Source organism: Cheilinus undulatus, linkage group 12 (genome assembly GCF_018320785.1).
Source record: "Cheilinus undulatus linkage group 12, ASM1832078v1, whole genome shotgun sequence".
Taxonomy (NCBI): domain Eukaryota; kingdom Metazoa; phylum Chordata; class Actinopteri; order Labriformes; family Labridae; genus Cheilinus; species Cheilinus undulatus.
In genome coordinates, this window is record NC_054876.1 from 38,539,561 (window position 1) to 38,555,693 (window position 16,133).

Consider the following 16,133-nt stretch of genomic DNA (forward strand, 5'->3'; position numbering starts at 1 on the left):
ATAATCTTTGCTGCTGAAGACCGTTTTCACATCTTGAGTTGCACATCTCCATGAGTGATGATCTTTGCTGCTGAGACCATTTTTACATCTTGAGTTGCACATCTCCATGAGTGATACTCTTTGCTGCTGAAGACCATTATCACATCTTGAGATGCACATCTCCATGAGTGATACTCTTTGCTGCTGAAGACCGTTTTCACACTTGAGTTGCACATCTCCATGAGTGATGATCTTTGCTGCTGAGACCATTTTCTTATCTTGAGTTGCACATCTCCATGAGTGATCATCTTTGCTGCTGAAGACCATTTTCATACCTGAGAGGAGATATTTATAGATATAAAAGCACTGACGAAAATGATGAAACAAATTTGTACACATCTTGAGCTCTCTATTTGCTCATCTGGTCAAGCTTCATCACCAGTGATTGGAACATTCAGTCAATGCTTTTAGCCACTCGGTCATTTTTCTCCTGTGGAGTGAGCATGCACACGAGGGAGAGGGAGTGAGGCTGCAAGCATGCAGGAGAGAGAGATAGAGAAACAGTGATTTGTTCATAATTTGGAGCTGCAGTCAAAATTTTCAGGGCGCATGCCTCCTTCCCATTAGTTTTACTGCCAAAATAATGGCAAGCTCTGGAAATTAATGACGGGTATCACCCTCTGTTTCTGTGACAGTGTGAGTGTTGCAAAGCTCACATAACCCATGGGTGCAGCATGCCTTGTTGCTGGCATGCAACGGTTTCTACGTATCCGCTTTCGCGTAACACCTCGACATGCAACAGGTTGCGAGGGCCCGTTATTGCTGCTTGCAGTATTAATTATACTTTGTTGTTACTGGCATCATATCTATCTGTCTTTAATTTATTGTTGTTGCTATGTTTGTTGGTCTCTACCCACCCCTCTCTTTTTATCCTCTTAAACCCAACACAACTTCAGCAGATTGCTGTTCAACATGACTGGTTCTACTCATGCTCTCTACCTGTTAAATAAAGCTCATACATTATTTAGGCAGGACAGTGAAGCTGAAACCAGCTGATTGACATATTGTCTCTCACTGTTCACGACCAATCACAACTCAATGTGAAATGTCTTTGGCAGACAGACTCTGTTGTGATGTCTTCATGTACCTGAAGTGAGGCTGAGTGTAGAGGCTGGTGGTGGTGGAAGGAGTAGGATAAGATGAGTAGCGGACTTCTGAGGAGCTAAACCTGATGAAATAACTTGGTGGAAGCGATGAAGGGATGCAGAATAGCATGGGGGAGCTGGACCTGGACACTGATGCAATGTAATAGAGGTAGCTGGGGTGGAGGAGAGTTGCAGCGGCAAAACTTTCAACCACAGACTAACAGTCCAGTTCTTTTTCTCCTTAGCCCAGGTGAGAAGCTTGTAACAGTATGTAGTGCAGGAGTGGCTTGACACTAAGAGCACCACACTTAAAGCCCATTTCCTGGACCTATGTGTGAGATGGCTCTTGATCCACTGACTCAAGTCTCCTTCCAATCACAGTGAAGCTCCCCTAAGTTCTCGAACCTGCTTTGTTTGACAATCCTCTGAAGGATGAGCTCATCCTTGTGGGTTGTGAACCTTTTCTTACCACACTTTGCCCTTCCGGTCGACTTTCCATAAACATGTTTTGATACAGCCTCTGAGAACAGCCTGCCCTTCAGCAGTGACCTTCTGTGGCTTACCCTCCATGTGAAGGATGTCAATGACTGTCCTTTGGACATTTGTCAAGTCAGCACTCTTTCCCATGATTGCAGTTGTGTTTCCTGAACCAGAGAGAGAGGATAAAGGCTCAGGAAACCTTTTCAAACTGGACTCTTTCACAATACTCTATACAGGGATGTCAAACTTATTTTGACTCTGGGCCAGATTTGCTCCAATGAGTCATCCTGAGGACTGGACTATATAGGCCAGGAGTGTCAAAGTCAATCGCAGATTCTGAATTCAGGCCTAAACTAAGAGTCTAACAAGGTCAAGATATGACCATAAACTGTCAACCTCATTTTCTCTATTAGTAAAATTTAAAAATATATATAAATAACACTGATAATAAATCATTCCGAGATGGAAAAAAAGACAAAATGCTAATTTTAAAGGCTCAAAGTCTGAGATCAAAAGGTCAAAACACAAAATTTAAAGTCAAAATAATGTTTTTAAGAGGCAAATACATGATATAGAAAGTCAAAATCACAATTTTAAAAGGTAGAAATATGACTTAGAATTTCAAATTGTGAATCCTAAAGGTTAAAATATGATATGAAAAGGTCAAAACATGAAAAAAGTCAAAATCATAAGTTTAAGTCAAAATTATGAGATTCAAAATTGAAAATATGAAATGACAACATGAATTTCTTTTCCCACCTTCCTGACTTTTTATTTGATTATTTTTACTCTTTACTTTTTCACATTTTTATAATTTAACAAGGATATTTTAAATCATTATGGTAAAGTTTACAAATTTATACTGGAGGAAATCTGCAGACCTCATACCAGTGGGCCAGTTATAATAGAAAGATCTTATGATCTTGCAGGCCGGATATAACTGTACAAAGGGCCAGATTTGGCCCCTGGGCCTTGAGTTTGACACTCCTGCTCTGATAATTTTTGATAGTGAATCAAGATAAAAACAAGAAAAGTCTTGAAATGTTTGAATCTATATTATATGGAAATGCAACTTTGTGAAGTAAATCACAGGAACAAATGTACTTGTACTTGATGTTTTAAGTTTTTGAGATATAAATATCTGTAAATATCATCACCTTTGTCCGTTAGCGGTGTATTTCTTGAATCATTCCATCTGAGTTCAAAGACAGTGGTTCAAAGGTGGAAATTTTACCGGGGGCGTATGGGAAAAATCTGAGCAAATCTGTGTTGCACCTTAATAAAAAACTAAGAATAAAAAAGTCAGAGACAGTCAGGATTGATTTGCCTTATTTCTTTATTGCAGACGTTTTTTTTCCCAGTTTTGCTTGTATACATGTCAGACTCAGGTCAGCGCCTGTGCTGCAGTACTGTGAGCAGAGTAATGCATGTGGATACAGGAGGTGAGTTTGTAGCCGGCGGGAACATCCACATGCTCCCTGCAGCTTGTCTTGTTTAATCAAGACGAGTTCCATGACCTTGATTGTCACACTGTAAAATGTTCTTAATCAGAGCTTCTCCTTGTTTGATTTATTCTTCTCAGTGGTTCTTCCCGTCTGTTTTGACTAAAGGTTTGAGGTCGTCAAGATATATACGATAACCTTGTCCCTTCTCACATACATGGCAACACAAACTAACATATCAAGTGACAAAAAATATCCGGAGAATGAATTTCTGCCAGAAAAATCATAATGAGTGCATTTAGACATCAAATTAGTCTATGGAATAATGTATGTTCAAATTAAAGGTGGTGCGAAATGTTAAAAAAACCCTCCACCTAGTGGACACAACCAGTTCCATTTTTACAATATTTGTTTCATTCATGTTTTTATTTATGTACACCATTAAAGTATTGCCCCTTCTCATGAAATCAGCTATTATATACTCACTTTGCTACAGTGTCTTTGTGCTAAACACAAACATTTCCTCTTTAATTGCATAACTTCCCAATTTTGAAAAACGAGTTAACTGCCCTTTACCAGAAAAATCACACATCTTGTCAGCTAAATGCACGGTCACAACTAAAGTGCTTAATGAGATTTTTATCCCCGCTGAAAGCTGCCATTCTCATGGAAACTAGACGAGGGGATACAGACGAGGCTTCAGATGAAAAAATGGAACAAAAACAGAAAATCTCCAGTGTGTGGAGGGCTGATAAAAGAGGCCGCAAGTTAAGAAGAGCCTCATTTATTTCTCCGAGTTCAGTCTCCTGGAATATGTGATGAGCAGGAATGAAGTGGAGCATGAAGCACCCTGCGTTCTTCCAGAGAAGCTCTTTATTCTGCTCATATTTTCCCCTTTTGCCCGCCTGATGAGGTTTGGACAGATGTTGACATTAACTGAATAACAGCGGGGGTTCAGGGGGTCCACCTGGCCGCAGCAGGTGGAGTATGAAGGGTTAATTCAGCAGTGAGAGGAGGTGTGTGGAGCTGTGACCTAGCTGCTGCTGCTGCTGCCACCGCCTCCACCGCCGCCTGGAGCTTTGAGGCAGTCCTCCGTCACGCCCTGAGAGGCCAGCTCAGACAGAACATTGTCCAGGTAGTTTGGGTCGGGGTAGCCGTGGCCCGACAGGTTGGACATCATCTCTGTTTTGTGGTGGATGCCGTTCCACACCACCGTGTCGGGCTCACCGGTGGTGCTGGACGTTCCCACGGTGAAGATGAGACGTCGCATCCACGCCACCTTCAGCAGCTCCAGCACCTTTAATGGAGACAAACAAAAAAGGTGTAACAAGGTGTTGGCGTTGTTCAGTTGACCAACCTCTTAGCCAAGTCATCCAAGTATGAGAAGGTGCTATTGTTTTTCAAAATAATAATCTAAATAGCACCTTTTGAAACAACACTTAAGTGTTTTAACAGACAACACCAACGCAGGAGCTTGGAAATAAACAGAAGTCTACAAAATTCTAGCCAAAAAAGCAAGAAATAATGTGAAAGATCAACAAGAATAAATGCAAGTGAAGGAGTAAAAACTAAGGTAAGACAGGCAGGTCCTGAAGGAAAGAAGCACATTAAATTAAGGATGCATTAATGCAACGGTAACAATGATATTGGCCCCACTGACAGACATCAGCACATCTGCAAAAAATATGGCATGAACAGATGTCAGAAGCAGAATTTATGTGATGTCATATCGATCTAATGCTGGCATTGAGCTCACCAAACTGCTGATTCAAAGAAGTTTTTTTTTGTTGTCAGGTAGAAGGCTTACCTTCTACCTGACAAAAAAATAGCTATCTATTCTTCTTCGACTGCTATATGACATGCCAGATAGAATGGGCATTGCATTTATATATTTCACATCATCTAGAAAACCTCCCATTCAAAGCATTTGGGAAGGGCAGGACTTGATTGGACGAATGTTATGTCTGTCACATTCAATATGGGCCAATCAGAGCCACAAGACAAAATGAAGTAGTTGGGCATGTGCAGCTGCGGTTAAAAACTGAGCTCTACAGGCTGTTGCTGCCATAACATAAATCAAATTAAGGATATATTTTGTCTTAAATGTCAATAAACTGATTATTCTTGTAGTGGTTAAACACAACAAGAAAAGTGAAGAAGTTATATTTTGGCCATGACGTACACTTTTCATTTTCTATAAATTTTATTTTGATTTTCTTCAGAGAAGTTTACATTGAACAGTCGCGTATTCAGGCCACTCTCAAAATTTTTTAAAAAAAATTAGAGGATCTATTAATTTTTCAAGAAAAAACTAAATTTGAGGGTTAAATCATAAATTTAGGGGAACCAAAACTTGGGTTATTTAAGGTTTTCAGTTGAAAATGGCCTTTTGTGTGGAACAAAATCATAGCAGATAAAATTGTTAGCCCTGCACAAGTAATCAAATCACACTTTTTACAGCGACTGATAAGGGTGTAACGTTCCACAGAGGTCATGGCTCAGTTTGTTCTGTGTTTTTTCAGGTCCCAGTTTGGTATGGGTTTGGGTAATTGGTAACAAAATGGAAAATAAAGCCCTGAATTTACAGACCTAACTCTAGGTCCCCCTTATTTATGGCTTTTAAGCTGACAGTACTGTAGCTTACCATTTCATGGGTGTCAAAAAGCACCCATCTCTTCAAACACTGTATGAGCAGTCTGTTGTTAGACAGGCACAGAAAATTGTTTCTGATCCGACCCACATTCTCCACTCTGAGTTTCAGCTCTTACCCTCAGGAAGAAGATTTAGGGTCCCTCAGACCAGACTGAACCGGTACATTCCTTTGTGCCCATGTCCATTACATTTCTGAACAACAGGTGATGTAAGATGTGCCAAGAGGTTGTGCAATATGCCAGTATGCCACTGCTGCCAGAAGTTTGCTTTTTATGTAGATGTAGAAAATTGTTAGATGGATATACTGCTGCTACAGGATATAATGTCATGTGTTCTGTATGATCTTTATGTATGTATTTATTCAATTTGTAACTGTGGGACAGAGTCCAGGATACATTTCCCTACGGGGACATTAAAGTCTATCTTATCTTATCTCATCTCATCTCAGCTCATCTCATCTCATCTCATCTCATCTTGATCCTTCTCTTAATAATGAGAACTGCCTGTTATGCCTTTCAGACTGGCAGGCTGTGCCGGCCCCCGTTCCTGAACCTACTTTTGAACAAGCTGACGTGTTCAAACCAAATAAGAAATGGTTCTGATCCATTTGCGGTAAATGGTTCTGATAGATAAAATGTTTGGTTGTGATCTGGGCATTAACAGAATTCCAGGTAAAGCTGAGGAGAAGTAAAAGGAGGAGCAAGTTATATGCTGAAAGCTGGGTTCACCTGAACACCAGACCAAATAATCAATTTTCTCAAGTAACTGAAGAAGACTTGGTGATACATGTCCATCATGTCCTCCCAATTTGGTTCTGCTGAAACTGGTGTGAACGTGGGCTGGTTCACCAGAAATCCCCAAGGTTCTGAGACTCTAGAACGGAACCAGAGCCTGAACCATGTTTGTCAGATTGTCCTCTTCTTTGTGGGTTGTTTAAACGTGGTTAGTAAACAGTTAGGAGCATTACTGCCACCTAGCTTGGTGGGTAATACTGTCATCTGGTTGCTGTTTTTCTTTATTCAGAGCAGACCGAGCTGTTGTCTGTCATATATCACATGCTATACTAACAGCAGCATGGCTTATGCCTCCTAAACTCAATGCATGCATTTGAAGCATTGATTAAGGTGTTGCAAAAATCCATCTTGTAGCAGAAATGATACTGATACTGATGTCCTGCCCACCACAACCTGGAAACTTGGAATTTTTTAACTCAAAAGTTCCTCCTTTTTGACTGTCTTATGAAACACCTGTAACAAATATAAATCTGTTTACTTTACTCTAAATAAGTTAATTAACTGTATGGATAAACTTGGAGTGAAATCAGAATTCATATGCTTTCCTATGCACAAGACACTCTTTGGAAAACAGAGTTATGTGCCAATTCAGTGCTTTTCTAGACAAACACGTCAAACTCGGTCTATAAAAAAACAATTCAGCTTGAAGGAGATTATGCAACTTCTGTTGATGGAGGACAAGAAGCTGCTTAAGTGACAGAAATTAACAGAGCTTCCTAGGAACACTTTTCCTATTTTAACCAATAAAAGCTTCCTCCTTTAACGGCACTGTGAGGCTCTCAGAGATATTTCTGTCTTATTCTTCAGAGAATAAAACATGACACAGTCTGAGGATAGCACAGGAAAACTACAACTGGAATAATTTTATCCAATTTTCCATTAGTGGATTACATCAGAGATTATTCATAGAAGCTAAAGATTCAGAAGCCAGCGTGCAGGAAATGAGCCACTTATTCTCCATGGAAACAACACAACTTCATAACGAGCACTAAGTATTCTTAATATAATCACAGAGAACACCCCGATGCTGATGGAGCTTCATGCAGAGCTGCGTTAATGATATTCAGCTGTGTGGCCTCCACAGCTCTGCCTCCCTCGTAAATGACATGAATACTTATCAGTGATTTTATCAGTGTGTGGGTAGAGCATCTTTACACTGTAGGGGCACTTAGTCTGAAAGGTGTTATGACTATTGTGGTTTGATGCCACAGGCAATGTGTTTGCACAAAAAAAGTTTGCATTTTGTCTGGGATATTTAGCAATAAATTTAACTGTTCTTGTTTTGTATGTTTTTCTTATGAAAAATGAGAATAGCCTTCAAATGATCATTCTGTTCAAAACAACAATACATGTCGAATCTTAAAAATGCATCACAATAACTGCAATTAGTTTTTTTTTTCTCGAAATCCTTCAGCCCTTATTTATTGTCTCCAGAGTAAACTACAATCAAATTCTCACTAATGACTTGAAGATGTATGTGTGTATTTCACTGTTAACCAAAATTAAGAGTGTTTATTTGCACAATAAGGTACACTACAAGTGCTCATGGTATGAGTGACATTGTAGTCACACTACAACTTATTATTTCTGATGCCCTCTTAGTCTTACACAGCAGCGCTTCAAAAAATAAGTCTTATTATTAAATTCCTCCATCAAAATGGATTGTGGGTGTGTGTAGGATTGATAGAAAAATCCAGCACCAGTATGGTGCTGGTACCATAAGACTATTGTCTATTGGGCTGTATCACAACACTGGGTTTGGTGCTTAATTTAAGTGTCATTCCAGAGATTTTTCTTAAATTCTTTCAAAGATCCTAAGAAAAGTATAATTCCATCGGATGTGCAAAAGAAATAAAATGCAAAATATATCTCCCTTATTCTTGAGAAAACTGACAAAACAGGTTCCAAACTGGACTTTGTACCTTTGCTTTACTGCGATAATTTAAAGTAGATATTTGTGTGGGCTGAGGTCTCTAGCAGTTGTGTAAAGGAGCGGATTTTCAATTCAACATTTTTCCAAAAAACGCAAGATTTTTTGCCCATCATATCTTGATTTTTATCAAGTCCACCAGGCACACTAAAATATATTCAATTTTTATTGTATTACTTCAAGATGAATGTCAAGCTTTCAGTTATCTAATACTAGTATTCAGTAATGATATAAAGTAATTAAATGCATCATTTCACTTACTTTTTTTATTCTTTAGTATTTTTCTGAAGGTATTTTTCATTAATTCGGCTCTCCGGTTGAGCATGGTTGAATAACCCCGGGACAGAACATTATCTTTTTGTAAATTGTCTTGAGATAACTTTGGTTATAAAATGTTGATGCACAAATAAAGACGGACTGATTGATCTTCAATATAAAGACGACCGTAGAGCTGATGTAGTCACAGCTGTGGCTATGAGTTGTGTTAATTGTCTTACCTTTCTGCCCTTATCGTTGTCTGGTAGGAAACAGAAGCGAGGGAAGCCTCTGCAGGTGAACGGCTGTCCGGGGTTTGGATGCTCTGGACCCTGGAGGATGAAAAGGTCAAACAGTTAAAAGATGAATGGAAACATAAATAAAAACTTTAATATCAGTGGTCAGCTTGGACAATAAAATAATCTAATAATATCAGTGGTCTGGATTAAGGTGGACAAACAGCTCAATACAAATTTGATTTTAACTTCACTAATCAGTGAAATATGAAGCGCTTTGTCACGAAATGATACAGAAAGAATTTAAAGTGTTCCCAAAAGACGAGCACATAAGAGGGCATCGGTGTGAAACCTCAACATCTAGCAATCAAATCTGAACATAAATCTGTTAAAACTCACAGACTATAACTGAACAAACTTTGGTTCAAACCGCAGTTTTCACCCTAGTTACTTCTAAAGTACAGTAACCTCATTTCAACTTTCCCCTAAAGGTTTTATACTGGCTGGAGGAAAAGAGAAAACTCCCTTTGTCAACACCTGCTTTAAGAAATAGACTATTGAAGAGAAGAGTCCTTATACTTGGAAATTTAAACAGAAGAAGTTTAACTAGCACGCATCACTCACATGGAAGCAGTTTAAGTGATTTTCTTTGGCTGTTTATGTTTTTCAGTCTGTTTTTTGTTCAGTAACTCTTGGAGTTCTTGGCAGATGGATGAATGATTCTGTTTGTGGTTTGTTTTCACACGCCTGGAGTTTTCAGCTCTCTTTGAACACAAACATGTTACAGAGCCTTTGGAAACTGTCTGCAGGTTAGACCGGGCTAATTAAATACCTCAAGGGCTACTAACTAAAATACATGATGAATATACTCACAGGTATTGGCTAGCCTTAAATCAATTAATTAGTCTTTTTATTCATTTTACTTTTCTTTTTAGATGATTTTGATTAATCAGGCAGCTTTATCTCTGATTCAGGCTATGTTCAGCAGGCCTAACTCCTCTTCAAGATAATTAAGACTGTACCAAACACGCACATATACTGCTCAAATTGTCCTTAATTCTGGTTTAAAATCTTCCAAACTAAAACAGCTCCCTTGTTCAATATGGTCCTTTAGCTTGGACCAAGATGATCCAAAAATGTAAAAGCTTTGTCCAAAGATGGGATGAATTGGAGAAATGTTATATATGTTGACTCCATGAGACCATTGTAAGGAGTCAAAAGAGAACATAAATTAGATGTTCATTCATGTAGAATGGATAAACCCAGCAGTCAATATGCATCTGTTCTATCTTAGATGGCCACCATAAGTACTGTAGTAACAGTGAGGCCTCAATTTAACAACATGTTGCCATGTACACCTTGCCAATGCTGAATGACAAATATGCACAGGTGCATTTAAAAAAATTTGAGTATCATGAAAAAATGTGTTTTCCTGTGACTTAATTTAAGTAATGAAACTTCCATTTATTCTAGATTAATCATTACAAAGTAAAATATTTGACTGTTTTTTGTTTTAATCTTGATGATAACATTTTATAGCTCATGAAAATCAAAAATCCACTATCTCAAAATATTAGAGTATCACATCACATCAGCCAAAGGAGGATTAATAATACAGAAATGTTAACCATCTTGAAAATTATGATCATTTATGTACTCAGTAATAGGTTAGAGCTCCTTTTGCAGAAATCACTGCATCTATGCAATGTGACATAGAGCCAGCCAGTCTGTGGCATTGCTGGGGTGTTATGAAGCCCAGGTTGCTCTGATAGCAGCTTTTAGCTTGTCTGTATTATTGAGTCTGCTGTCTTTCATCTTCTTCATGGCAATTTGTCAGAGATTCTGTAACACCACAGTCAGCAAACCAGTTTCTGGTAGTTTTGGCTTTACTGTGGGCATGTGCCTAGTCCTGCTGGAAAAGGAAATCAGTATCTCTACAGAGATTCTCAGCAGATGAATGCATGAAATGCTTTAAAATCTCCTGGTGGATGGCTGACAGCGTTGACTCTGGACATGATAAAGCACAGTTGACAACAGCAGAAGATGGCATGGTGGCCAGACACATCACTGACTGTGGAAACTGAAAACACTGGACTTCAAGCACCTTGGATTCTGTGCCTCTCTGGTCTTCTTCCAGACTCTGAGACCATGATTTACAAATTAAATACAAAATTTACTTTCACTTGAAAACAGGACATTGGACCACTGAGCATTGGTCCAGTTCTTTTTCTCCTTAGCCCAGCTGAGCTTATAACGTTGTCGGTGGTTAAGGAGTGACTCAACACAAAGAACAGAGCACTTGTAGTCCATTTCCTGCACTCATTTATGTGTGGTGGCTCTTGATCCACTGACTCCAGCCTTAGTCCACCCCTTGTGAAGCCCACCATCTACAATCAATGTGTATCACAATACGCATTGTACTGTGGCCTCTGTATCATGATGATACTCAGCCCTTGTCACTGTGGTGCTGACTTTGACAATGACAGAGATGTTGGGGATTAAAAATTCTAAACAACTGCTGATAAAGGCATCTTAATAAAAAAATCTTAACTTTGGTTTGACTAAAATTATCAGATGTTTATCTATGTCTAATATCTACCTCAGATGTAAAGAAAAAAAGGAAAATGACCATCAGCTTTGCCATTTATTTTTGATGAGACATTAAATACTGTGTAATACAATGTTATTCTACTCATTCAGTGATCAATGGCAACTTAAAAATGTAATTGTTTGACAGCCTTAATAATTAGTTTATTAACTTTTTACTCTGGTGCCAACTTGCAATGGACATTCAATTGATAAGTCAACAAGTTACACACATCCTTCCTGGAAACTTTAATCAGTTATAACAATGAAATTTAGTTTTAAGGAGGAGAAATACTAGTACAACAATAGGAAAATTTCTGTCTGCCAGCTAGGCAACAGGATAGTTTTTCAGATAAAAACTTTAAAAAATGGACAGAGCCTCGTTTGCCTTTATTGTTCAAAACAGTGTGACTGATGGGAAATTTAGACTGTCCAGAGTGGAGGTCAAACCTGGTGACTGACTGATGCAGTGAAATGACCCCTTAGCATTCAGACTTACTTGTATACCAGGCGGTATGCTGTAGATGATCTGGATTGTTCCACAGTCTGGGTGTCCTGGCAGGGATTGGGCGATGCTGTAAATCTCCATCTTTCCTTTGGGCTGTGTGCCAGTCTTTTCTCCGTAGATTGTCTTACATGAGGGGCATTGCAGGCTGCCGTCCTGATGATAAAAAACACAACAAGGGAGACTTTAAAATCAAGCCGATCGTTACAAACCAGGTCAGAGCAGATCAGATCTTCATTGATCCACTGGTAGGGCTTTTGTTTTGTTTCAGGTCCCCCTCCCAACACTGAGATATCAAACCCCTGGTCTCATCCAGCAAGACTCTGCTGACGTTTCTAGGTACAGCCTGTGATATAGTTATTGGAAATTCAATTTATACACAACATCTTACATCAACTCGTAAACGAAACAAGTCAGTAATGTTAAAGCACATATCCTGAGCAGAAAATGAGCCCAACAGCTAACTTTTTAAAGGGCAATACCACTGTTTCTGTTCATTTTTATTATATCAGGCGTATCAGAAGCTTCCTATATTGTAGGGGAAGATTTCAGCACTACCCCTTGTCACTCTGTTCCAAGGGGCAAGGGTGCACTGGAAAACAAAGGGTAGGGGCAAAAGTCAGAAATGAGACTGAGTGTGAGTGTCATGTCTCTTAGAGCCTTAAAACTGTTGTGAGAACTGTCAAGGCAGACTTATCAGATCAATCAGTGTTTACAAGGGCTGTACATAAAAATGTGACATTGCCAACAATCTGTAAACACAATAACAAAACACAGTTTGCATGCAGCCTCCGGTGATGTCTGTACCTTTGTTCCGTTGTTGTACATGGCCAGCATGCAGAGCATGTGCAGGGTGTGTCCACATTTGATAAATTTGCCCACAGTCTCAGGGAGGATGCTCTGGCCCCCCTCCTCTGTGGATGCCGTCTCATAGCCGGACGGGTTGGACAACTGATCCATGCAGATGATGCAGTCCTGAGGGAGACATGGGAAATGTTTGATTAGTATTGTACATACAAATAATCTAGCAAAATACTGACTTTGTATTTCTCTTTACACCTAAAAGCCAAGTGACCTTCAAAAACAACAACTTGATCAGTTTTTGTCTCTATGAGGATAAAAACATCCTGGAACATTTACCTCATCAGGTACTCCAGCCACCACCTCCATGTACCGCTGAATCACCTCCTCAGGCCTCTGAGCGGAGGCTAAAAGAGAGACAAAAAGAGAGAACACAAAATGATGAATGAGCTAAAATGGGGGGAAAAAAAAATACAAATCCAACAATCTGTCAAACAAAAAGTGGAGACAGATGTGGCATGAGATGAAATCTTCTTTTAAAATCAATTAAAGTCTTCAATTTCACACACATTCTGCTTCTGCTTCACACAAAATGAGTCCAGGTTTCTGCTAAAATCAAGAATATTCAAACAAAATGTGCTAACACATTAGAAACCACAGAGACAGGGTGAATTAATGATGACAGAACAAAAGACAGAGTTTATGTGATGAACAACATGAGGAATGGATACAAACACTTTGCTCATAACTCCACCATATTCTGTCACATTCACACATACACGCAAGTGTCAAGTCTGTTTAGGAGACACCAAAACCCAACAAAACTGAAGGTAAGTTCTTCATCAAGTGTTTTGTTTAGCTACCAAGCATCTTCTCTACTCCAGATTGTGAAAAGTGAGTTAGTTAGCTCACTGGGAAATCTGAGAAATGCATTTACTGAAAGTTTCCAGGCTGTTTTTACTTTTCACGGCTAAAGTACGGCTGTAGATTTAAAGTGCAAGAATTGAAATTAAAGTGACAGACAGTGAGAGTGGAGAAAATGTCATTATGATACAAACAGAAGCAGTGAAATTAAGTGTAATGTTTTATCAGCCAAGTTTAAAGACCATTCTGCCCTTTTGTTCCGTTTTTCTAGCCAAAATTATTCCCTTATCTGTTAAAGATTTCTTCATCAATCACCCCTGTTCTTTAATAATGGGATTTATGATATAATCAACACAGAAACATCAAAGTTTGGGCATGAAAAATGACTTAAAATGATCAAATAAAAAAGTTGCATACCATAACTTTGTCTGCTGTTTTAGTTTTTTTTCCCAACAGCTTTGATTACTGCTGCAGCTTTAGAATGCCTGCAGATGCCATCTTCACAAAAGGAAACATAAATGCTGATGCGCAGATGAGTACAAAAATCAAAGTAAAAACCAACATATGGTCTCTCAGTTTGTTGTTGCTCCATTCTGAGCTACAAGTCATATAATATTTATCTTTATGTGTCACTTTGAACTTAGCAGTAGTGCCTAAAATGTTGTCTTGATGGAAATATTTTTGTTTTAGCATTAAAATTTATTTGTGAAATGGCCTGAGGGCCATGGTGGTGCAGTGGTTTGCGCTGTTGCCTCTCAACAAGAAGATTCCTGGTTTGAATCCCTGTCAGACAGGGTTTGAGTGTGTGGAGTCTAAATGTCCTCCAGTGCAAGAGGCAAGATTGATCTGTAGCCCCACACCGTACATATCAATGATGAATAGATGCACAAAGTGAAGATCATGCTGAATTAAGTTAGAATAGGAAGAAAAAAATTGCAACCATAAAATCAATTGAAAAATGTTTGGTTCACTACTAAACCTGGTCAGAAGTAAGCTCTGATTACGTCAGACCTTATATTTCACCTGTTTCTGTGGGCTTGAAAAAGTATGCGTAAAGCACTCCACTTCACACCTATGTCTTGCATGCAGTCTTTATTTCAGATTCATAACTAAGGTCTTGCGCCATGAACTGAAGTATTTGGATTTGTTTTTAGATTTGCCTTCCATCTGCATACAGACGTGGCTAGACTTTCTAAAATCCTGTCAAATATTGAGTTTTTGTTATACATACTAATGCTAGATTTACACAGCTTAAGGCAATGTTTGCACGGTTCCACATTTGTCAGATTCACAGCACCTTTTTATTTTGACACCATCAGGGAGAAGCTAGAAGTTGGTATGAAAAAAGTTAGCTGCTTGTTAAATCTTTCAGAGCTGAGAATAACTGTGAGAAGTAGGATTTCATGGTGGGTAAGCTGCTGAAATTTAAGACAACGGGTGAAATAAGAATGAGAAGCAGGGATGACAAGGATAGTGGAGTCAGACGGAAAGAAAGCCGGGGTAAACACTGGGTTGAAGTATACTGGCCATACAAGCATAACCAGGGTTTCAGCTGCTTCACTATAAAAAAAAATGTGTTTTTTTAATATCTTAAGATAGTTTGGTTATGCAACTGGTGTGGCATGAAAATCCAAAACTACACACTCCAGCGACATCAACATGTTTCCATGCTGGATTTTTACATCATAAGGTAGAAAAGCTGATGAAAATAGCAACCATCAGTCTGGTCTGCTCTCCAATCAAATGGTGAATATTCTAGTAAATGCACCCCAGGGAGGGCTGTTTTTATCTAAAAGGACTCCTCAGTTAAAGAAAACAAGTGAGCAACTGAGTTGGATAAAGTGTCACAAGGCAAATTGGATTTGTGGAGAGGGTTGACAGCATCAGAAGCTGTTCTAAAATTATTACAAGAAAAACGGTTAAAACTCCAAAATCTAAGGAAATGGCTACTTATACTGTTCTGTCTGATAGGATGATCAAATGATTTCTTTGATTATGATGAAAAATCTCTCTTCTAAACACTTTAATGTTTTTGCAGTGATAAAAAACCTTAACCAGCTTTAAGTTGTAATCATTCACACATATTGGTTTGTTACATCTACATTTGACACAAAATGAGATAAAATGGAGTCTCAATGTTTTCATATCTGTTATGTTTAATAAGGGGTAGACCAATATTAGTTTTCCATGGCCAATATGATTGTTATCATTAATAGTTCACAAGACCAATCACGGATATTAGGAACTAAGATGCATTTAAAGGGATATTTCAGGATTTTTGAAGTTGGGTCAAATGTGCTTGGCTATAGTAGTGGCATTAGCCTCCAGTGATTCCTATGAAAGTTGCTTCGGTAGTTATTACAGGCTCAGAGAGATCTATAGCCAAGCACCTCACACGACTCATCTTCAAAAATCCTGAAATGTCCCTTTAAAATGAGCCATTAGTAATTTACAGCATGTAAAT

At 38.7% G+C, this 16,133-nt stretch overlaps 1 protein-coding gene across 2 annotated transcripts in view; it reads right to left on the reverse strand.

Annotated features, from left to right (window-relative positions):
* Positions 1–2,931: 2,931 nt before the first annotated feature.
* Positions 2,932–16,133, reverse strand: part of dtx2 (deltex 2, E3 ubiquitin ligase) — a 32,021-nt gene continuing 18,819 nt past the window's right edge. For both annotated transcript variants that reach the window (XM_041801681.1, XM_041801682.1), the window contains 5 exons: positions 13,145–13,212; positions 12,812–12,979; positions 11,999–12,160; positions 8,920–9,009; positions 2,932–4,343 (listed from right to left, as the gene is read on the reverse strand). In XM_041801681.1, coding sequence (XP_041657615.1) covers positions 4,080–4,343; positions 8,920–9,009; positions 11,999–12,160; positions 12,812–12,979; positions 13,145–13,212 — 752 coding nt within the window. In that variant the 3' untranslated portion in view covers positions 2,932–4,079. The remainder of the gene's footprint in view (positions 4,344–8,919; positions 9,010–11,998; positions 12,161–12,811; positions 12,980–13,144; positions 13,213–16,133) is intronic.